Source organism: Amaranthus tricolor, chromosome 1 (assembly GCF_026212465.1).
Source record: "Amaranthus tricolor cultivar Red isolate AtriRed21 chromosome 1, ASM2621246v1, whole genome shotgun sequence".
Taxonomy (NCBI): domain Eukaryota; kingdom Viridiplantae; phylum Streptophyta; class Magnoliopsida; order Caryophyllales; family Amaranthaceae; genus Amaranthus; species Amaranthus tricolor.
In genome coordinates this window covers 8,323,237-8,347,506 of record NC_080047.1, presented here as the reverse complement: position 1 = coordinate 8,347,506, position 24,270 = coordinate 8,323,237, and the positions used below count along the sequence as shown (strand labels likewise).

Here is a 24,270-nt window from a genome sequence, read left to right as displayed (position 1 = left end):
TAATTCTATTATGGGTTCTTCCATATGATCCAAAAAAAAGCATAAACCCTAAATCTCTATTTTTTAAGCTTATCAACAAATTCCATCTCTTTCTTTATATCATCCAGAAATTTCTTTTCTAACGTCCTACAAAACATGTAGCAAATTGATAGGAAAATGACAAATTATAAAACCCTTATATAGTAGAAAGTACAAGTGTTTAGCAATGCTAATTATTTCTTCATCATATATATATATATATATGAAGAAGTTCAAATGAAAACCATCTTTATATGACAATCGTGAGAATTAATTTGTCTGATAAAAAAGATTTACTTTTTTACTAAAAAGGTATTACTTTTAGAAAAAAATTCTAAAAAAAAACTCACAAAATGATATTACTTTTTGCATAAAAAGATGTTTCTTTTTTAAAAAAACATATTATTTTGTATTTATATTTTTTTTTCTGAAAGTAACACTTTTTTGCTAAAAAGTACCAAATCTTTTTAAAAACAAAAATAGCATTTTCTTGTCCAAAAGTAACACATTTTATGTAAAAAAGTAACACATTTTTTATTGAAGAGATTGGTTTTCGCGGTTTTCATATAAGGTTGGTTTTCACTAGAACTTGACCATACATATATATATATATATATATATATATAACATAATGCCTGAAATTTAACCACTTATTGCTTCCATGATAGGAAGTAGAAACATTTCCCTTTGCTTCATAATATATCTCAACTACCTACAAGCATATGGTCATTATGTCACCCCATTCATGAATGGTGGATCACAAGCGTGTAATGTTGTACGAAAAGTAGCATCACTAAACCAACATACAAATATATGCATATAACAAATCTACATACTATAAATACCCGCCTACGGTCGTACGTCATTGCTCTTCATATATAACATCACCAACCTAAAACATGATGAAAAGACTAACAACCACTCCGAATTATCTATGATGTTACAGAGAAGACATTCTCCACCTTCAAGGAAAACGAAGAAAACTAACTGTTCACCAAAGGTGCAATCACCTATAAAAGATTGGCAACCTAATCTCGGTTTGCTTGAAGGATGCGGAAAGTCCAGAAAGAAAACAAGTTTCAACTCTCAATATACACCCTAACTCGTGATATTACTCCTGTCTGCTATACATCACCTTCTACGGCGTTTTGTGTCCACCTGTAACGTCGACAGAAGAACGTGAGACCATGGATAAATGGAACACAGGCATAGATAGGGCGGTTTAGGGGGTGTGCAGAGTGTCCGATCGCACAGAGCCCCAAAATTATCATACTAGTATGAGAAGTTTGAAACACTCAAGAGTCATGATCTACAAAGAGTACCTACTGAATAGATTTAACAAAGGATTGATATTTCTTTATATTTGATCTCATGAAGCTAGTAAACATTGCTGATTGGCTACATGCCTACATCCATTATCCCGTTCCCCATTAAAGATGAACAGAAGGGTACATATGCACAGAACAGAAAGTAACCCGTCATTGCAGAAACAGATGCATTGCCAATCTCCACAAATGACTAATTCCTGATTCAGCTTAGTACTCAACAATCAGGTACAACAGCAATAGCCAATAAATAAGTAAGAATGCTTGTTTCATCACAAGTAATAGATCGTGAAAGACCAGCACATTTCTCAAGTTATAGCATAACCAAATCTATTACAAAGTCCAAATAAATCAAATATCAAATGTAAGTCATAACTCAGTTCCAAACCCCCATATTTAAAATGAGTTTCAAGGTCAATGAGTATGGTTTTGTGGTTGTTTCGTCCTATATTTCATTTTGTTTCGCATACTCAAAAACGTTTACAATACAGTTGGCGATATTTTACACTATGCACCCTTCCCCCCTTTTCATCCACCCAAACAAAAATCAAAAAGCCTTAATCACAAGAATATGACCATATGAGATCCATCCACCCAAAAAGAATTTATGAATAAATACATGTATTAGAAATTGGGAAGACAAAAACTGTAGGATCAGGCCAGAAGTTGGAGAATATTAACCAGAGAAAATGGAGATGTAATGTCATGATACATTTCCACACAGTGGCGAAACATCATTGAGATGGCAAGGGGAATCACCCCTCCAAAATTTTTTAAATATATGCAAGATAATTTGATGATACCTTCAAAAATCAAAAAATAATAGTTGACTTGAATTTTTTTTCAACTTAATATTTTTGCTTATCACTTATTCAGTTCAAACCAAACCAGGCCTGATCAGGATCAAAACATATTAGATCTTACTAATTCTTATTACTTAATTTTATTAATTACTCTTATTATTATTATAAGAATTATCAATTACTATTACTATTTAACTATTATTTTAATGTTCAGTTTATTTTTCAATCATATCACCTTTGAGTTCGATAAAAAGACGTACATGTCATACAATTAATATTTTTGAAATCCAGTTGACTGACTTATAGCTTGTATATATCTATCTATCACTAAAAAATTTATGGAAAAATTCTAATTACATTTCTTATTTATTAGGAAGAATTGATTTTAAAATGCCCAACTTTGGGCGATTTACCAATAAAAGTCCCAACTTTGGATTATTATCTAAAAGTCCCAACTCTGAGTGTCATTGTCAATAAAAGATTCACCAATATTATGACAGGCATAATAGATTACAAATGCCATGTGTTGCTATTATGTCGGTCCACATAACTTAAAATCTAAAAAAAATTAAAAATACCGAAAAAGGGGGAAATACAAGCTCACCTTCACGACCCACTACCTTTCTTCGCCCGCTCCCATGTGAAAACTAACACTCGTGCAGCCACCCATGCGACCACCAAAAACCAACACAACTACCACCACCAGCGTCACTAACCCACGCAACCACCATCATTGGTGAAATTGCTGTTGGGAAATGGGTTTCAAGGGGTGGGAAACTCGGTGGACGAAAGAGTTTTCTGGGTTAAACTAGGGTTTTTAAGGAATTATCGGGAAGCGAGAAGGTTGGGTATGGGTGGGGGACACTGTCGGCAAAAGTGGTGAGGGACAGGTGTAGGGGTTGGTAATTGGCGTGGAAGGGTTCCAAGCACTTCGGGTGGAAACAACAAAAATCGTCATAGATTGGTTAGGGGTGGGTGGAGTTATCGGACTCAGGGAAGGGTGAGGGAGATGCCGGAGCCATGGGAAGGGAGGGGAAGGTAGTCGAAGCTGGAATGAGGGGTCATCAAAATTAGATAGTTAACCAATAGACTTTTTAGTCTTTTAAAAGCAAATAGGGTTCTAAATTGGGACTTAAGATATTAATCCAAATTTGGGACTTCTATTGGCAAATGATCCAAAGTTTGTTCTTTAACAATCAATTTTCCCAATTTATTATGGCTTCCCTCGAATTCATAATAAATGTTAGCAGAAAATGGGTGTTAAATGATGACTTCAATGGATTAGCTATGTAAAAGTCCTATAAAATATTATCAATGTCGACTACTCTTACATATTTGATATTAATAAAGCAAATTCAATAAAGTTTATGTATGTCTTTGATATAAAAGCTTTTTTGGTGTATAAATGGATAATAGATGTATATTATATTTTAGCTTAATGTCTACACTCATAAAACTATTTCTATCTCAAACAAATCCGAGGAAGGAATATGCTTTTTTTGGATGGGACAAGTGCACAATACATGCTTGGTCATTCAAATTTCACGTTAACTGTCTTTTTTGATATATGATATTCTATTAGTCACCAAAAACTTTACCTTTATTACAAAAAGAATTATTTTATCCAACATTTCCAGCAACCAAAGAGCAAGGTATCCCATTGCATCTTTGATAACTTCTAACCCTTCCCCTTATAGACAGCCACCAAAATCTATGAGCAAAAAGCTGCCTTTTCCCTCTCAATTCACCGGTCACTCACAACATCTAATCTTTGCAACATGCCCAGATTACCACCCCTGCCGCCAGGACCACCCATCCCAAACACCATAAATCCTCTCAGCCCACCCAACCCCCGCATCGCCATTAACAAGCACACAAAACCACTCCACTCTTCTCTTAGCAAGATTAGCTCCATGAATAATCATTTGCACTTTGGTGGCATGAAGAATCAATCCTCCTATGAATCATGATTAATTATTTGCAGTTCAATATATTTGAAATTCATTAATATATTTTATCTTTTTCAATTTTTTTTTATTTTTTCACAACAAATTACCTATAATATAGGTGGTAGGTTACTTTAATTTATTCAAGACAAACACCACTCAAAATTTGGATTATTCGTGGTTAATCAATAGATGAGATTATTGTAAGAAAATCACGACAAGATTGGATTATTCTGGGTAATTTTCTCTATTTTAAAAGAGTAACCGAATTTGATGGTATTTTATAGAACTTTACATAGATAGTGCATTGAAATCATCATATAACACCAAATTTCTAATAGTGTTTATTATGAATTTGAGGAAAGCCATAATAAATAAGAAATGTAATTAGATTTTTCACTTAAATTTTTTTTGATAGATACAAGCTATACGTTACGTCAACCTGATTTTGAAAATATAAGTTTTATAACATATACATCTTTCTATCTAATTCAAAACTGGTATGACTCAAAAATAAACTAAACATAAAATTATTAACCGACTCGACAAATATAAATAATATTATGATAGCCAAACATATATAAATAATAATGGTTAAATAGTAATATTATATTATAACACCAAAATAATAAGAATAAATAAATTGATAATAAGTAGTAAGAACGTAAGATCTGGTCTAATTCGATTTGATTTGATGAGGTTGATATGGTCTAGTGTGGTTCGGTCCCATGTTTCTTGTCAAATATGATTCCAATAAGAATAAGTAAAAAGCTAAGCAATAAATTAAAGCAACAAGCTCTAGCTTTCCTAAGTCCCAATAGACCAAAATCTTACTCGATTAAAGCTTAGGGCCACTAGTATGTCAATTCCAGATGCACCCGGATGCTCACACAGATATCTCAATTGCACATCATGCCAGTTCCCTATTTCCAACTACAAATTCTACCTTTGGTCCAGAAAAACTTATCCTATGTGGCCATTGTTCTCTATCTGTAAAAAGCAAAACTTGATAGCAATGCCTGTATCTTCGGTGAATTAAAAAAATGTCATCAACCAAGAAAGCCATATACCTTTGTATCAGAATGTCTAGATGCAGCATGTGAGCTCTCCAACTTCTTTGGATCATCTAAGGAACAATTTTGGCAGAAGAAGTGGTCAAGTCTTTTAGCCTCTTCTGCTGTCATCTCTATACAACCGGGGTGAAACCTGAATAACAGCATAAATTTGCCGAGGAAGAATTAGTAAAGAAGCTATAAGGACGAGAACATTCTTTGTTAATACTAACACTATAAATAACAAGCATTACATTTTTGCCAGTTCATGGTTAACCACAACATATAAATTCAAATCCACTTTACGATATGGAAATGACTCAAATATCATTACTACATAAACTTAAAGAAACCCATCGTAAAACGACTTATTTCCAAACGGAAAGACAACAACATAAAAGCAGATGAAATCATAAAGAGGTTAGGGCCGGCAACTAGACACAAGACTTCAAAACACCAAAAGAATTGAAGATCCATTTACACAAACAAGACTTCCAATATAGGCAGGAACTTCAATATTTAACATCATTGTAGTATAGAAAAACGCACACTTCACGCTAAGGCTAAAAGCACAACAGCAGTTTTATACACCTGAGCGCGTAGTTCCAATTAGGCACAACTAAGGTACAGCTTGTTTTCACATTCAGTCTGGTCTTCTTTCAAATATTTATTTTAAAATTAGGCACCTCACTTCAATGAGACGCACACCTTATGCTCTGTCCTTCATGACTAGGTTCTATGCACCCAATCACCTTAACTCCCTTAGTTCATTTTATATATGGCCACCATGAGAAAGGCATTGCATTTCATCAGTAACATTTGCTAAAAAAAAAAAAGCCCACTCAGGTATAGGTCTATGCATAAACAGGTACTATTAACAGCCGCAATGCCACATAAATCAAAGCCTATCAGGACTACAGGATTATGAGAGGGTGATTGGTATTAGAACAAAAGCTAAAAACACTCATTCTTAGAGAACCTGCATAGAGATTCAAGTCATTATTATAAATGCCATAAATCATGTGCACCAAGAAGAATTACTGATCACCAAAGTTAGATATCATGAAAAAATTTGCTATGTGCGTATATATATACATGTATCCAAATAGCTTTACACCCAAAAGTGAGTATCAGAACTTATCAAGTAATTAACACAAAACTCAGAGGTGATCCTACATTCTAAAATGCAGCCTTCACTCTCTAGGTCTACGCAAACCCAACATAAATCAGCATTTTCAAAATAATTGCATGAAGAAACTCACTTACTAATCACCTCCACCTCAACTTGGGAAGCCAACAGCATTATCCACAAACCAATACATCAACATGAACACTTTTAAAAAAAATATTACAGTTGATGGAAAGAGAAGTCGTGGTAGGCCCAAAAAACGTGAGGAGCAAATTAGGAATAAAATGAGCAAGCAACACCTCTCTAACGAATTGATTAGGGATAAAACTAATTGAAGATGCCGAATTCATGCCCTAGACCATCCATGGTTATCTTTTCCATGTTTTTTGTTTGTGTCGTCCTAATGGTTATTTTTTCTTTCTTCTCTTGTTTTGTGTTTTAGTCTTTATATTTGTCTTGGCTATGCTTATCCTGATCATAGGTTTTATAAGCGAGATATACCGAGTATGATGATGATGATGACTACTTCAAAAAGCAATTCGTTATTTCTAAAGTGTATATAATGCCCTGGAGAACTAAAACATGAACTTAATATTCTTGAACACAAAAGATGCAGCTCGTCCAGTTTGAATCAATCAAAACTTAGACCCACAATCGAAACTAGAATACGAGAGTGAAAATATCTAAAATTGGCACTAACCAATCACTGCATCCCTCACACTGAACCATCAAATCATCAGGATTATAAGGCATTTCACACTTGCAGTACCTGCAAAACAGTCCATAACCACCAATAATCTTCAGTTTCTAACAACAAAATTTAATAGACAGGACCATAAAAAAAATCACAAAGATCTCAATCCAAATATGTCATCTTTAACTAATAGAGTACATAACTCTGAGCAAAAGAAACGAAGTCAAAAAAATACTGGCATGATCGAATCTCAAGTAGTCGCTAACTAAGCTCATAAATAGAATTCAGTTATTACATAGATTCTGTTACAGTAGAGATTCCGTTGCAACAATTCCTCAATGTGAATCATGAAGTAAAGTCACAGAAAATCCAGCGAAAATTGTGCACAAGTATCCTTGTGTAGCTTTATAAAATTCATTCAGAAAAGTTCAATAACCACACTTTTTGTTTGTCTTTACTCTCTCCAGAAAGTCCTGTCTAATAATTTCACCTAGTTTACCAATTTCTAACATTGGTATTACGGCAGAGCTAACTCTAAAACTCATTCACGTTATTAAGTTTTTTCTGCAAATTTTAGTTTCTTCAGTTTTCTAGCTTATTTATCAAAAAAAATTGAATTTTCTTTCTTCTGATCAAATTCATTTCTGTTATCAATTCTCAGTAGAAACTACTAATTTTGAAGTTGGGGCTCATTTTATCTCTTAATTTCACAAAACATTCTATTTTCTCATTCAGAAAGGCATAAAAATGCTTGATACTTAACAGGATCAGAATCAAGATACTCAATCGTGGAAGGGTCTTTTATCATCACCCTCTAGATCTGTCTAGAGCAAGTTAGAGTCTAAAACTCAACAGAATCTAGAATAGATAATGTGTTTAGGATCAAGGATTTAGGACATCTACACTATTTTCTTGGTATAGAAGTTGCTATCTTCCTACCATAGTCATATCACCCAACAAAAGTTCAGAAAAGAACTTTTGATATACACTATTTTCTTGGTATTGAAACATAATATGGTGAATGGAACTAGCAAATGATGTCCATAGCCCGAATTGGTTACCGGTGGGTGTTTATAAACAATGAAATTGGAAGGAAATGTATTAGATTTTAGCATGAAACTAGTTCATCTTATCTTATCAAGATAACATCCTTATCAAAGACCTAGTCTGATTCCTCTATACCAATGCTTTAACAATTGATATTCACATCTTACCTCAATAAACTCACAAAAAATAACTACGGCCTCTCTGGTAAGAATTTTAGTTTAACAACTAGGCGCAAAAGAGTAGTCTGTACTCACTACTCAGTACATCCAATTCAAAAATTCATTAATAATCCACTCATTTACATTATAGAATGAAGGCTAATACAATATCATAGATCATGTGGAGCGGTGGAGGCACTCCTACTTGGTATCCATTATCAAGTATTGATGTCAATAAGACACATGAAAAATGGTCTTTCACTAACAAAACCACATTACCATATTACCCATAACTATAAGTCTATAACACAATTTACATGTTTTTTGATCTCAATATACCCTTACACATATCAGCTTGGGCCTTGGAATTACCCAATTATGGAAGCTACTATACAATTTCCTAGTAAGAGCTAGTAATGATAACAGTATTTTCTTCGTTATATGCTAACCTACGTTATTTGGGGTATGGTCATTTTAGACTGTATACATAGATTGTAGTTGAGTGGGATAAATTGATAGCATATGCACCCTCTATCCCTCCGAATACGCTAAAGCACTACCAAAAAGATCTCACTTTGATTTTTTTATTTTTTTTTTGTATTGTAACAAAGGGAGCAGATAAAGTAACTCCAAAGAGAAGGGGGTAATCAAAGCATCCACATTCCAATGAAATTAGTATCAATAAAACTACCCAAAAACCCAATTCAATTAATGGTTTACTTGACTATTTACTACTCAGCTAAAAGTATATTAATCCCGAATAACAAAAAACAAAACGAAACAAAAAAATCACACTTCAATCAAAACTGAACCAATTAAAAATCATAATCTTAATAAAACCCCCAATTAGAAACCCTAATTCATAAAAACAAAACTAAAGAGTAGGATTACTAACACTGCAACACGATCAGGAGTGAAAGCACCAGAAGCAGAGTTATACTCAAAACGACAGAAGAAGTCTTCGTTTCCAACAGCATCAAGCTTAGTATAACTCTTGAAACTATGAACCGTACATTTCCCTTCAATAGTATCAGCACTTTGAACATCAAAATGATCCGACAAAAACAATTCCTTTGAGCCATGAAACTGTCTTCTACCTCCGATAGATTCTTCTGGACGATAATACCACCGCACGTGTACTCTCACATTTGTACCACGTGCGTCTGACTCTAACTTCTCTACACGTGCCACGTACAAAGGATTCGAAGGTTCCGCTGGCCTCATCAGCACACAATCTCCCGCTGCACACCATGAAAGAAATAACTAGCGATTGTTAGAGAGAGAAACAGAAAAAATGATTTAGAGAGAGAAAAAACTTACGCTTGATGATTTTGTTAAGGGGTTTAACGGTGTAGGAGTCAAGAGCACGTTTGGCACTTCGAGGTTTTCCCATGGAGGAGAGAGAGAATAGAGAGAGAAAGTCTTAGTCAGGTTTTTTGTTGCTGAATGCCAGAATGGAGAGCAGAGAAGGAGGTGAGGAGAGAAAATGGGAAGAAGATTTTTGTTTGAATGGAAATTTGATAGCATCAAATTTTTATTGAAATACCACGTTTAGTTTATATCTTATCTAATTGTTGTAGTATTTTTCGTTTAATTTATCCTTTTAACATTTTTATTCTTATTAAGTGTTGGTTTTGTTTTTATAATTTGCTCTAAATATTTGAGAGCGTTGATAAATTAAATAGTTAATTAAACGTCAAAAATAGTGAATTAAATATTTAAGAGTATAAAAATGGTTTAAGACAAATTATAAAGACAACATTAACACTTAAAAAAGATAGAAACGTCAAAATAGTAAATTAAACAAAAATTGATAAGAATTTAACTAAAAATGCTACGGCAATTAGATAAGACATAAACTAAATGCTACCATGTGGAAAATTTTCATTAATGTTATCATGTAGGATTTTCCTTCTTTTTATTTACTCTTTTTATTTTTATATTTAAAATTTTATTTAATTTATTTTTTTTAAAATTGCGGTGATTGAGAGCGAAATATATGCCGGTAGATAAGCGACCGACGTTACGGTTAAACTGTTTAAAGATTCGGGAGTTAGGAGTAGTAACTGAGGTAAGCCGTTGAAAATTTACACTATGTTTACTTTGGTCTACGGAGCTCAACTTATTTTTGAGTGGAGTCTATAGAGTTCAATTTTGAATTTTAAAGCATGTGGAAAAATTAAATAACTCCATTAATATAAAAAAATATATGTAATTATTATAATATAATCGTACATAAAAATAATTATATATTTTATTAATATTTTTATATTGATAGGGTTATTTTAATTTAGAGAATAATTATATTGATGGGGTTATTTTAATAATTATATAAATATAATAATACACAAAAATAACTATTTAGAGAATAATGTGATTTATGGTATAAATATCGCATCAATATTCTTCCTCTATGTTGAAATATTTACTACATTACAGTTATTGACATTATTTATCGTTCAAACATTAGAGCTAATGTGTAAAAATGTACTTAAGTGGAATATATTTTGAACCGTCTGATGACAGACCTTAATAGAAGTAATATTAACTTTTGTAATTTTTAAATATGCATATATAAATGATTAAAATAACACATTAAATTGCGTAAAAAAAGTCAAATCTAGTAAATATAATTGAACGAAACAAATATAAATATTAAATTTGATTTTATCATAGTATTTTATGGGTGGTTATCTCTTAACTAGTCCTGCATGTAGCTTTATGATCTAAAGTGAGAATGAGGTTTTGGCACAAATAATCAAACATAACAATAGAATACTTTGTTGTGGTTACAAAAGAAGAAAAACCTTATTCTCCAAGTTGTAACAGCAAATCTTGAATGCAACCGCCTCACACATGCGACCAGCCTAGTTCAATTGTTTTTTTTTTATTTTTAAGGCTTTGAAACACCCGTTTGAAAATTTAAAAAGCCCATTTTAAGGCTTAAAACCCTTACTCTAAGCCTTAACATTCCTTCTCCAAAGACTTTATAGTATTTTTATGCCTTAAAATGGGCATTTTAAGCTTACTTCAACAGTTAAAATGTTAATTTTAAAGCTTAAAATCCCTAATTCATGGCTTATAGTCCCTACTTTAAAGCTTGAAAAATGTCATATATTATTTCAGTAAACAAGTTTAATATTGGAGTGCTTTATACTAATGTTGCTTTTTTCTCTTTGATCAAGCATTATACGTCTTAAAAAATGCTTTCTAAGTTTTGGAATTATCATTATGAGACTTGGAATAGACCTTGTATTATTTGAGTTAGTATTGGAGCTTGGTTGTCTTGTTAAGGCTTGGAATTGGCCATTTAAGGCTTGGATTTGGCATTTTAAGGTTTGTAGTAGATATTAAATGCATGCTTTAGAATAGGCTTTTTAAATCTTAAAATTTATCTTTTAAGCCTTTAAATTGTCATTTTAAAGCTTGAAATTAACCATTTAAGGCGTGAAAATTGACATTTAAAGGTTTGAAGTATATTGAGTAACTTTTACAATTGTATTAAATTCTATAGTTGTGCAATTTTTGCATCAAATCTTTAATTTGCTATTACAATCAACACTAAACTTGAGAACAAGAGAACTGTATTCTAGACCATTTACACCAACACAATAGATGAGATTAAAATTTCATTGGAGACTACTATGATGGTGGTGCTAGAATTGGTGGCATGAGTCTTGATCATTGAATTTGACATTAAAAAGTTGTTTACTTTGTTGCCTTTGTGTATCTCTTTTAGACTCCATCAACATCATAAATCTTAAAAATTTGGGAGAATCAACTCTAAATATTGAGTGTGCATTGATGTCTAACAATGTCAACCATTCATGAGGTCATATTTATTTTTCTTCACCAAATGGAAAGATAGATTCTTTATATATTTTGTTTTTCTTCACATCTAAACAAATATAAAATGTGACCATCATATATAATGCCCAAATTACAAACATAATAGAAAATTTGATATTGAAGATAAATTGCATGTTTTTTGGTTTGGTGAAGTTGATATTCAATTATTCATGTTGTATTAAGAAACCAATTTGTAGGAAAATTAGATATGGGATTTTGATAAAATTAAAAATATGTCTAGCTATGTTTTGAGTAACCTCTCCTTTGTAATTGTTCTCTAAATTAATAGTGTCTCTAAACATGTGCAAGATATTTAATCGCACATGAATTATAATTCTTTTTAATAAATGGGTCAAATATTAGCATAAATACTTTTGCTTTAGTACAATTACCTATTTTTCAAACCAAAATATTTTTAAAATATATAATAAACAGTGTTATAAAATCTTTTATGTATCTTCATCCCTAAATATTTCTTAATCGTAGCTACTTCAAATATATATATACATATATATATATATATATATATATATATATATATATATATATATATATATATATATATATTCTTCATCGCTTCAATTGTGAATTTGTAATATAATCTTACTTTTGGGTCGTTCAAAATTCATGATTTAGGTTGTGACTCTTTAATTTATGAGAGATGATACTATGCTGATGCTTGATGTTCTCATCCCCCATTTGTGAAAAGTGATTTCATTATAATTTCTCCGTTATTTTAAATTTTGACTTATTTAACAAAAAACTAAAATGAATACTTCCTCTATCCCTCTGAAATGATGCATATATGAAAGTTTTTGGTGTCAAATAATGTAATTCCAAAAGAGCAGTAGAAGTACATGCCATTATCATCATCATCATATTCAGTATATCTCGCTTAAAACTTGACCATAAAAGCATTTAACTTCGACTTGCTAGTAATTTTGAGCTGAGTGGTATATTTTCCGAGATAACTATTTATAAATCATATCATAATAATCAAATTGTAGGCATATTTTTAGCAAATAAGTAATAATGTTGATTATTAAAGTCTTTCATAGAATCACTTTGAAAAATAGAATTTATTTGACAATCAGGTAGCCATGAATTTTTTATTATCTACCTCATAAATCATCATTATCTCGAACTACCACCTAGAAAGACCCCAATTTCTTTTGTTTAGTTTGAAAATTTCTTCTTATCAAGGTCAACATTTATCCTTAATTTTCAAAAACTAATTAATTATAAGCCAACAAGCCAACAACAAAATCCACCATTTTTATTGAAAAAAAAAATATATACTTCATTTGTATCATCTATTAGAAAAACAACTTGATCAACTATAAAATGATAATTACAAATCTTTGAACAAGTTTCTAATCAATTTCTTCTTAACAATTGATATTCAAATAATTTACAAGATAAAAACAAAGAAACTAACAAAAGAATCATGAATAAATCTAATAGTTGAGGATTTTTCTTTCTACCATATAACAAGAAATCAGATTTCAAATTTTTTTTCTCCCCTGAGATGTACGAGTTCTCTAACCTACCCACGAATAAAATAAAATAACAAGGAACCTAACAAAGGCAACAACGTTAAATTTGTGGCTATTTATAACAACAAACTAAAATCCTACATCACTTTATAAAAGGTTAATAGTGAGAATTCCATCATACTTCATAGGGAACCTAAACTCATACTCTCTTATGGAATCACAAACAGATTAAAGATACCTAAGGTTCCCATACATTCCATATTTGTTTATCGAATCTCAAAATCGCTATAAGCTTGTAACCGCCTTTCACAAACTTCGGTGTTTTTAGTTATGCAGATGAATGAATGAGTAAATGATCAATAGTATTTCTAAGATAATATGTCAAACAGCGATTTAGGAAATGCATTTGTCTAAGAGCATATACACATGTTAGCATTTTAAAAGTGCATGTGCCAGAAATGCAGGATCGTAGCACAAGAGTTTGTAGTGCGGTTTCATCAAAACACAATCTTAACCAGCTAAAGGCATTGACATTTAAAAACTTACCTAAAAAATCATAGTTTCAATGCTTATCATCCAGTCTTGGTACCCTGTAGGACTGTACAAACTTGGGTTGATCAAAAGCAAAAAACTATGCATACCTAAATTGTTAAGCATCTTCTGGAAGCTTCCACAACGGACAGTTACCTACAACACATCATATAAAAGTATACAGTAACAGTAAATATTAAAGCTGATGAATGAAGAAAAAGAAAATACGAGACCGAAAAATGGAGATGAGAAAACTGAACTAACCTTCTGTGCAGAGCCTTCACATCCTCAGCAAGTGACTGGCTTTCCAGGAATGAATCCCCCGAGTCTTTAATATCGACGGCTTCCATCCCGAAATCTTGGCTGCCACGGTATTCATTCCATTCAAACCACCTTTTTGCAATTTGTTCTTTCTTGAAACACGTGAGATGGTCTTCTTCTTCTGGAGAGTCTGCAGCAACAAGTCTATAAGAAAAAACTTTCTTCACCTGACCAGGTCGAAAAGCACGCCCTATTGCTTGGCGAGATACAGATGGATTGAGATGGACATCCAAGATTATAATGCGAGAAGCCCCCACGAGAGATATTCCTTCTCCGCAAGCTTTGATAGATCCAAAAAAGACCCTTGCATCAGGAGAATTATTGAATCGTTCCATATGCAATTCTCGCTGCTCTGTAGCTGTATCACCAATTATCATGAAAATTTCTTTACCTATAGTCCAAGCCTTCTTATAGATGGTCAATCTTTCCAAAAACTTCAAAGGTAGCAAATACTGGCTAAACACCAGTAGCTTCTCACCCGTACTTTCACACAAACCCAGCATATTAAGGAAAAATTTAGCCTTGACACCATCTCTTATATCTATCCTTTCGATAAGCTCATCAATCTTAGAGATGTCATGGGGAAGTTTCTCGGTTGTAGTATTATTATCTGAAAACTGCTTCAGCTTTGGGTGAGTGTAAACTGCACAACCTAAAGAAGTTTTTCTAAATTTTGTTTTTTCCCTCTTCTTCAGCTTGTCAATTTCGATTTTCTGTTGAGGACTCAGTCCAAGAAGAACAGTAAAGTCTAAAAGTCCTGGGAGATCATCCAAGAAGTCTCCCCTGTAGTAGTGTAAAACCTTGCTAGTCATCTCCCTCAAGTCTTTTATCACAGCCTCCTTTCTTTTCCAATCCTCTTCCTGCTGAAGGGTGTATTCAACAAGGTCAAAAAAGTTGCTCTCCACATTTCCACCTTTTAGCTGCTTCTTGAACCCTTGAAACTGTACTCTACTCAAGATACGTTTCTTAATGCTTCGGGAAGTGTCCATCTTCAAAAATTTTGGACGCACCAGATTTAAGATAGTGAATACCTCTTTGACATGATTTTGGTATAGTGTACCAGATAGCACTACCTTCCTAGGAGTCTGGACCTTGGCAAGTGAATTCAGCACATCAGTGTTCTCATTTCTAGGAGTGTGACCTTCATCCAAGATAAGGATATCCGGACGCTTGAGCAGTGCGTTCTGGCAATAAGCATTCGTGGTGCACGAGCTGTCACCAGTAATAATATTAGAGAATTGCTTATAGCCCAAAAAGAGTATGCTCCTCCGCTCTACCCACTGTTTGAGGACTTCCCTTTGCTGAATCCTATTATCAGCTTTCATAGAATAAAAATCAAGTAAAGGAATGTCCTCCACTTGCCATCTTTGGAACTCCTTTTTCCATGTAGGAAGAATACCCTTTGGAAGCACGACCAATGGCCTAGCATCTGGATACTGGGCCAGAAAACTCTGCATGAAACTGATAATCATGAAAGTTTTTCCAGACCCTGGAGCATGGGCCAAGATGCAGCCACCAGGTTTTTCCGTTATTAAGTTGCTCAGCAAGAAGTTAAATCCTTCTAACTGATGAGGCTTCATTTGCTTCTTATGCCTAGGGTGAGCAGAGACTTCTTTCACAGCTAAATCAACCCCAGACAACTTCTCGTCTGCGTAAGTGTCAACGACATCATTCTCTTTGTTAGAACGTGATTCGGATCTGTAAGTTCTCGATCGCGCAGCCTGATATTATGATTAGTTTAGGCAAAAGTCATCAAAAGTAAATGGTGTCAATATAAGCCATAAAGACTTTCACATAAACAATACGAGAGGCAGAGAAGAACAATGCAGACAAACAAGAATCAACATCAATACTGACAATGATAACAAATGACTTGTGTCCAACATACTATATATTTCCAGGGGCCATGCTCAGTTTAAACCTAAACTGACGAAACTTTGAGTCCAAGTAATATATAGTTGTAACGCAGCAAAATACATGCATCAGAACCACACATCAGTCAGAAAACTACTAACATCGAGACCAGGACAGTAAGCATTCAAAGCAATATTCAGCAGCAAGGTAGCATGTTCAGTCCTACAGAAATACCTAATAGAAGTACAATGCAAAGTTAACAACATCTTAGTTTTGACATTTAAAAGTTTTTCCAACCCATATTAACCAAAAATCATATTGGCCCTCAGGCGTTTTTCATAGGAATCGATCAGAATATATCACTACAAAACTCAAACTACCATTACAACTCAAAGAGCTACATCACAAAAGCAAGACATTTATAAATTACATACAGCCTTAAATGTGACAAATATATACTTCTATAACAAATGTTGCCATTTTATTTTAAATATCTACTGCACAATGACAATGCCAAAACCTTAATCCAAATAGACATCATTCTCTTAATCTAATGAGATTTATCTGAATCTTCATGACTAACAATGAAAAACTACACTATTTTTTACCATAAAATATATAAATTAATAATGATCACTCATATTTTCCAACAAAATTCTTTTTTATGCAGGTTGCAAAGTACGCGCAACGCTTCCTTTATCTCTATAGTTTCCTCCTATCTCTTTTTACATCACATGGATTCAAATTTGTTACACCCTCCTCTCCATCTTCTACCCCCCCCCCCCCCCCCCCCAAACACCCACACCCACACACACACACACAAACTGCAAGTCAAAAAATGGAGAATGTAACTTTTTATTTCAAAAAAAAAATATACTGGAAAGTATAATGTCGAGTCAATTCTCCATCTAAATAATGCCATAAATGGTACCATAATTCAATATTTTATGGGCAGAGTTCAAGTATCCATAGAAGCACCCAAAGCAATTAGTAGATTTAGTAGACCAAACTCAAATCAAACTTACATTTCTATATCCGACCATAAAGAGAAGTAACAGGTTTCAAAAAGGTATATGCAAATATAGACTAAAAGAATATTTTTAAAAAAAGTTATTGACACCTTTATATACTGAAAATCAAATATAGTTTCAATTGCCCTTTGAACAACTCCACAAACACGACACACGTAACCAATATCATCTTTAAGGACATATGAATGATCACAACCCTCATCCTCTTCCTCTGAATGTTCATCACCTGAATGAAATGCAGCATCCTGCAAATAGAAATGCATGGAAAAAATCATATATTTTAAAGAAAAATAATCAAAGATTATATAGAACACAACAATACAATACTACAACAATGCCAAAGCCTAATCTTAACAATAGTCACATAAAAAAAGAGAAAAAGATAAAAGGGACCAAAAATCTTTAAAGATGCATAATGCATAGAAAACACACAGTTCTATAACCATCATGCAACACAATAATAGTAACAACATATCATCACCCCAATGTCATTAAGTGGCTTCCACCTAGGGTGAGGTTTGAAAGGGTGGATGTACGCAACCTAACATAAATGAAAAGATGTTGTTTCCGATTAACCTTTGGTAGCAAACGTCATATGTAACTTTACATAAATAAAAGGATTTAATGAGCCATTATAATCATGCAACAAAAGAATGAATGAAGAAAAGTTGCTGCAAGGAAACTTAATGGTGATAGCTGAAAAAATATATGAGACAACATTAACTTGAAGGATAAAAAATCATCAACATAAAAGTCGCAATGAGATCAAACCTAAATCATAATTACATCAAAAACCTTTATATGATCAATTCAATAGAAAAGGCTAATATAAAGAAAGAGCAAAAAAATTAAGAATATGCTATATCGACTACTACATTGCTTCTAACTACATAGAGAGTTTAATAGAGTGTAAAGATCACCACATGAACCAAATACCAAAATAATAAAGGCGTTGTATTTTACTTTATGTGATGTAGAATCAGTGTGAAAGACAATTGATACGGAACTATAGGTTCATGTGGCAGTTAGCCATGTCTTATTCATGATTTTCCTCATTATTTGGCTTAATTAGGGTGAGCTATTATGCTAATATGCTTGCTTTATTAAGAATTTACGCTATGTTTTGTGTTTTGGTGTTTTTGGTGAATTCCTTGTACAATTTGTCAAAACAAAGTACAAACCGAGTATATTTGGTGAATACTCTGCTCACCTAATCGTGGATGCTCAAGATAATGGAGTCCCAAAGAGCCAGTGCAAGAAGTCAAGCAATGAAAAGAAATCGTGGATGTTCATGTTGTTTCATGTTTTAATTATAACTATTAGAATCATCACGTATACTATAGATTCATGTGTTTCATCTTGTTTAGCTTAAATCCAACCATGAGTGAGTAGTTTTATTTTGGCTTAGGCTAGGGATTTTTGATTGCTTTGACTCACCTTCAGTTTAAATATGTGGTCTATCGTTTGAAATGGGTTTAGGTATTGATGTAGTGTAATTAAATTGAGGGCGAGAGTCAATTTCCTTTGATAATTCATAGTTAAAAATCATTCCATCTCCATGAGAATAGGTAGATATTGTGGTGGGAATTAATGAATGTGTGCTCCAAGTCTTGAAATGTATTTAGTTCCATGAGAATAGGTAGTTGAGTATATTTAGGAAGCTTTATATTGCTCGAGAAACAGAATACCAATGTCCAAAATGCATTTCTTCCCCATAACCCATATCCACGTCCTTAGTTTGAAGGCTAGTAACAACTATTTTGTGATAAGGCCTAGCATTTCCCTCTTTGTTATCTTGTTTATCTAAATTATTCTTGCATTGCTCTTTAGTTCATTGCACTTTTACATGTTTTTATGTTTAGTTGTAGTTTAGATTTTGAATTAGTTGCCTTAGTCTTATTTGACCAAAAAATCCTCAAAATATAAGTTCTTGAACCAAGTATTTGATTGAGAAACTCTTGATATACACCCCATTCCATGTCGAATTCGACACATAATTGTTGCGCGTACTATGCTACACTGTGTACTTGGGGTAATACTATTAGAGGACGTAGAGTCCGATCAATAGTCGACCCCTGTCTTTTGAGATTAAGGCTTTAGTATTATTGTTGTGTTTTACTCTAGAGTTTAGACTAAATGTTGCATTCCAATACATTGTGTACTATTATCTTGAACTTTCAAAATTCTTTTACCCATTAAAAAAATATTGAAATCAATTTGTTCCTTACAGTCAAACAGTTTTCTTCAATTGGTGAAGCGCAACATGCAATTAAACACCAGCTAGAAGTTTAAATACATATATCAAACAACACAAAAATGCATCAATAAATATACATATGCACATAAATCTTAAAGCAGCAATAATCGACACATAATTCAAGAAGGTAAAGTCATATACTTCCTCCGTTCCATATAACTTGCACCAAACCAACTTTTGCACTATTCATCATTCTATGGTAATTTACATATTTTGGCTATGATACGAGAAAAAAACATAGTCATATGGGGATCTTATTTTATTCGTCTCGAAGCATATTTTCATAATATCAAATTTTTATAATTTTTAGTTATGAATAACTCTAGATGTAAACAAACACATTTGATTGCGCAAAAATATGTTTGCTGCAAGTATTTTGGAATGGTGGAAGTATATAAATAGGTGATCAGGTCAAGACAGGTTCTTTATGATTCATATATAAAATGGTCAAAAAAATCCGTTGACCCAAACCCAACCCGCTTGAATAATTGGATTGAAAATCACGACACATAAATCAAGAAGGTAAAGTCATATATATAAATAGGCGATCAAGTCAAGACAGGTTAGTTTACGAGTCATATATAAAATGGTCAAAAAATCCCTTGACCCACACCCAACCCGCTTAAATAATTGGATTGAAAATCACAACTTTGTCAACCTAATTTCTACTCACTACCTGTTTAGAGTATTTTGTTACCATTTTTGAGTTTTTAGCATTGACTACATCTGATTTTTAGGCCTCATTTTTAAGGTTTTAGTTTATGAGTTGTTTATGTTATATTTACTAAAAAAAAATAGGAAAATATTAAATGAACTAAGTTTAGGTTATATACTGATCAATCAAACTCGAAATCAACTCTTTTAATTAAATTGGTTACGCAAGTTTGTTTCAGGTTTAAAATTTTTGATCTTGACCTAACCCATTTAAAAAATACATCAGGTCAGGTCAACCAATTTATTTAACTAGCTCAAAAATCACAACTCAAACCCAGTTATATCAGTTCAAGTCGAGTTAGCAAGTCGACTTAGCTTTTTCCAGGTGTATATATAAATTTATAGAGAAAAAAGGAAAGGTAACGAGACGCAGAGTTCACAAACAATAAAAAACAGCAACCAGAGGATACTTCAGCAAATGACATGAGTGGAAGGATCACAAATACCTTGGTAGATTCTAGAGCAAAATTCATTTCTTTCCAAATGTCAGATAGCTCTTCATCTTCAACAGACGGATGATCTTCCTCACTCAACTCATCTTCAACACCTACGTAAGTACCTTTATCTTTAATCTTATCAACTTTTATATCCTCTTTTTTGGGAGTAGTAACAGCCAGGAAATTCGGATTCTGTCATTACAAATTATGAAATTAAATAAATGAAAAAATAATTATATGGCTCTAAATAAAAACACATCTTCATTACATACTATTACCCCCAATTTAACCCCAACCTAGGCTTACTATTCAACTGTAATTGGGGTCAAACATATTATATATATGCAACATTACGCTTGCATTAACAAAAAAAGTTGTTTTCAAATTGACCTTTGTGCAATAATACCAAACATCAAGTATGAATTTTATCAAGTAAGTTGATAAGATTAGACAAAACACAGTTCAAGGCAGTAAGTTAATAACATTAAACAAAAAATCAGCTATGAATGGTTAGCGAAAAATAGTCTAACCAGTAAGCTCTGTGCATGGAGTTCAAGAGTATTAAGTGGCCTTGGAAAGGAAATTTCTTGAAAATAATTGAGAGGTCTTCTGTTCACATCCTCTTCATCCGAATCAATTATATACACATCAGTAGTTGGAATGATTGATTTGGTTTCAGACCTCTCTAAATCGACAACATCATTAATTTTCTTGCCCGACACTTCTATATCTCTATTGTACATTGCACTTGGTAATGCCCATTCAAGATCAGGACACATGGTAAATAACGAGTTAAACACCAGTGTCTTTCGTGCAACCAATGCTTCAACATCTTTTGTTACACTTCCATATTTACCAGAGGTGATGCTTTCTAAAAGGTCTGGAATTGTGAATGGATCAGAATAATCATAAACTTGACCATTTTGTTCTCTATTGGAAAACTTCATCCGTTTCCTACTCACATCGTAGCTATCTGTTCAGTAAAGAAAAAAATCTGAAGATTATAAAGATAAAGCACTAACAGTACATGTAATAAACTTTATTAAAAATACAGTGTATGTAACAAAATATCTATAAAAAAAATTAAAAAAAAAAATAAATAAATAAATAAATGTATACATCAATTCATTAGTGTCAAAGTATAGATCCATATTTATGTAGTGCTGCATAATCAAGGATAAAGGGTGGAAATGAAGAGGCAAGAAGTTCAATGTGAAGCTAAAGGGATACGTGGAGAAAGGATAGAGGAGGATGAACAAGGATTCCATATGTCCTGCCCCAAAAAAATAAGTCTTCCAAAGGCAAACAAGAAAATAGATATAAATTTTACATTGTGAAATGTCAACACACTTTGCAATGACAGACGGGCTCTAGTACATAAATAAAACGAACATGCATATGAGAAACGGCCAGCCCTTCTCATAAAAGAATATGGCAACAGAAGTGTACAATACAGTAATATAAATCCAATCAAGCACAAAACAAGGGATATGCATACTAAAATACAAAAAGGTGTTAAAAGCTACGTTTCCATCAACTCAAATCTCTTGATTTAAATCTGGGGATAGCTCAAAGCACTTCAAACCTTTTAAATCTACTAGAAAAAATGAAGTTTCACAAATTTTTGAAGTTAAATTATTCGTTCATTTCGTATCACCATCAATCATTTATTGACCAAAACATCCACGTCTCCACTGCATTCACAACACCTGCTATAACCTATAACCAATTTTCATTCTCAACATGCAACTACATACATGTATGTACCATTGATACACATGTATGCCACTTACTTGTACCAAAATACAACCACAACCTTAAACTTAGAGCTCATGCATGGCAACAGAATATTTAAAAGTTTTCATACTTCTATGCCATTAGGAACCACATAAATTAATCCGCCCAAAAAAATTACCCATAAAAAGTTTAATTGTTCAAATATTTCCCACTTAATCATCCAAAAACCAGAGCATTATATTGACCTGAATCCCAATCTAAATGCCAATAAAAAACTCCCTCCTGTGCAGGGTAACAGTGTTAGGGGGTCAGGTCAGATTTCAATATGTAAACAGCCTATGCATAATGCATTACCATTTACAAGAGGTTGTTAACATAGAACAAAAAACAAGGTTGCTCATCAGCCGCACTGTACGGGTTTTTTAAAAAACCAATCAATATTTCCAGCATAGATCGATTAGTGAAAGTGTAACAAAACAGTGTTTTGAGCCATTTCGAAAGATATCTCTTGCTTTTGGCCAATGTTTGGCGTTATGATAACAGTGTCCCTTATCCGTTACCGCGATCATGATCATTACGGCATTTTTACACAGTGGTTGTTGCTTGTTCCCAATAAACATGCCCACTTCCACCGAATAAATTTGAAAGACTCAAACATGAAGTATATTAAATTTAAAGCATATAGAACATTGACCTCCAAATTTCTCCTCCAAAAGGCACATACAATCAACCCACAAAATCATCAATAGTAGTAAGGAGTGACCCAAAAAAAATCAAACACAAAAAATTAACAAGAAAATCATGCAGCTTGTTCTTGTGAAAAGAAAATAACAAAATAAATGTTTTTGACTTCGAATGATAAAAATGGGGGAGAAAATAACCTGCACAAACTTCAGCAGCGCCACGCTTCATGTCGAATCGAATCTTCTATAATCAAAACAATTACAGATTAGTATGATACCAAACAATTCCAACCATGTAAAACATCTACATTTGCATGTATAGTATAAATACAAGATGATCACAAAAAAGGGGGAAATTTTGTCATTTTTCAAAACCCTAGACGAAAATCAGAAGACATGAAAAACGAAGAGAGGATAGAGGGATTACATTGTGAGAATCGAAGCAGAGTCGTTTATGGTGATCGAAACGACGGCGTTTAAGGATGTAAGTATTGGGAGGTGAAGACGGGAGAGTGACAAGGTTGTTCAGGTTTAGAGAATGGGAGAGATGTTTACTTTTGCCGGAAAGGAGTGGTTGTTTGGTAAATGGCTGTTGGGGTTTTTTTGGTTTGATTTGTTCATTCATGTTCGCTTTTTTGATTTACTGAAAATGTTTTTTTAATTTGTAATTTTGTTTGTTAAGTTAGTAGGATAAGTCGGTTGTTTATTGAGATTTTTGGCAAAATTTATGTATTAATTGTTATGTTTATTAGATGAACGGTGGGCTAACAAATCAAAATCAAAATTCAATGAAAAAGTCAATTAAGTTTGCTTTTTTATTTAGGCTTTAAAGTCAACTGGTTGAAAAATCATTTATCAAACACGTTTTTTATTTTTTAACCAACTAAAAAGTCAAAAGTTAAATGTAAACCAAAAGATTGACTTATAAGCTATTTACCCAATGGTTTTTCTCTCATTATGGGTTAACTAAAAAAAAAGTCTTAAATTTCATAATGTATACTCAACTAAGTTTTAAGTGGTAAGACCTAGATCGGAATCCAAATCTGTGGGTCTAAATTTTGAGAACCCATATGCGGATCCATAGATACTGCAGATCCAGTATCGAACATGTGTCCAACTTATTTTATTGAATTTTACATCATATTGAAATTGCGATTGAATTATATTCATTGACTAATGATAATATAT

General features: G+C 32.7%; 2 protein-coding genes across 3 annotated transcripts; both read right to left on the bottom strand.

Moving 5' to 3' along the window:
- Positions 1 to 671: 671 nt before the first annotated feature.
- On the bottom strand, positions 672 to 9,689 carry LOC130821472 (chromatin remodeling protein EBS-like). Of its 2 annotated transcripts, none has more exons than XM_057687260.1 (5): positions 9,493 to 9,688; positions 9,068 to 9,413; positions 6,974 to 7,042; positions 5,163 to 5,298; positions 672 to 1,176 (listed from the first exon to the last, which is right to left on the bottom strand). In XM_057687260.1, the coding sequence occupies exons 1-5, from the start codon at positions 9,563 to 9,565 to the stop codon at positions 1,150 to 1,152; spliced, it is 651 nt and encodes a 216-aa protein (XP_057543243.1). In that variant the 5' UTR covers positions 9,566 to 9,688; the 3' UTR covers positions 672 to 1,149. The 2 variants fall into 2 exon arrangements, with proteins under 2 accessions (XP_057543243.1, XP_057543245.1); XM_057687262.1 differs by lacking the exon at positions 672 to 1,176 and adding an exon at positions 1,183 to 5,082 and having other exon boundaries at positions 9,493 to 9,689.
- Positions 9,690 to 13,838: 4,149 nt separating this feature from the next.
- On the bottom strand, positions 13,839 to 23,668 carry LOC130820619 (protein CHROMATIN REMODELING 35). Its single transcript, XM_057686063.1, has 7 exons — positions 23,510 to 23,668; positions 23,281 to 23,326; positions 21,193 to 21,635; positions 20,672 to 20,854; positions 17,344 to 17,499; positions 14,313 to 16,090; positions 13,839 to 14,204 (listed from the first exon to the last, which is right to left on the bottom strand). The coding sequence occupies exons 2-7, from the start codon at positions 23,309 to 23,311 to the stop codon at positions 14,201 to 14,203; spliced, it is 2,595 nt and encodes an 864-aa protein (XP_057542046.1). The 5' UTR covers positions 23,312 to 23,326; positions 23,510 to 23,668; the 3' UTR covers positions 13,839 to 14,200.
- Positions 23,669 to 24,270: the final 602 nt, after the last annotated feature.

Coding starts and splice junctions, on each gene's coding strand:
- LOC130821472 (XM_057687262.1), bottom strand. CDS start 9,565: ATGGGAAAACCTCGAAGTGCCAAACGTGCTCTTGACTCCTACACCGTT. Junction 9,414..9,492: donor CCTTAACAAAATCATCAAGC/GTAAGTTTTTTC, acceptor CATGGTGTGCAG/CGGGAGATTGTGTGCTGATG. Junction 7,043..9,067: donor ACTCCTGATCGTGTTGCAGT/GTTAGTAATCCT, acceptor ACTGTTTTGCAG/GTACTGCAAGTGTGAAATGC.
- LOC130820619 (XM_057686063.1), bottom strand. CDS start 23,311: ATGAAGCGTGGCGCTGCTGAAGTTTGTGCAG. Junction 21,636..23,280: donor CGCTGCTGAAGTTTGTGCAG/GTTATTTTCTCC, acceptor TTTACTGAACAG/ATAGCTACGATGTGAGTAGG. Junction 16,091..17,343: donor TTGATTTTCAGTATATAAAG/GTGTCAATAACT, acceptor TCATAATATCAG/GCTGCGCGATCGAGAACTTA.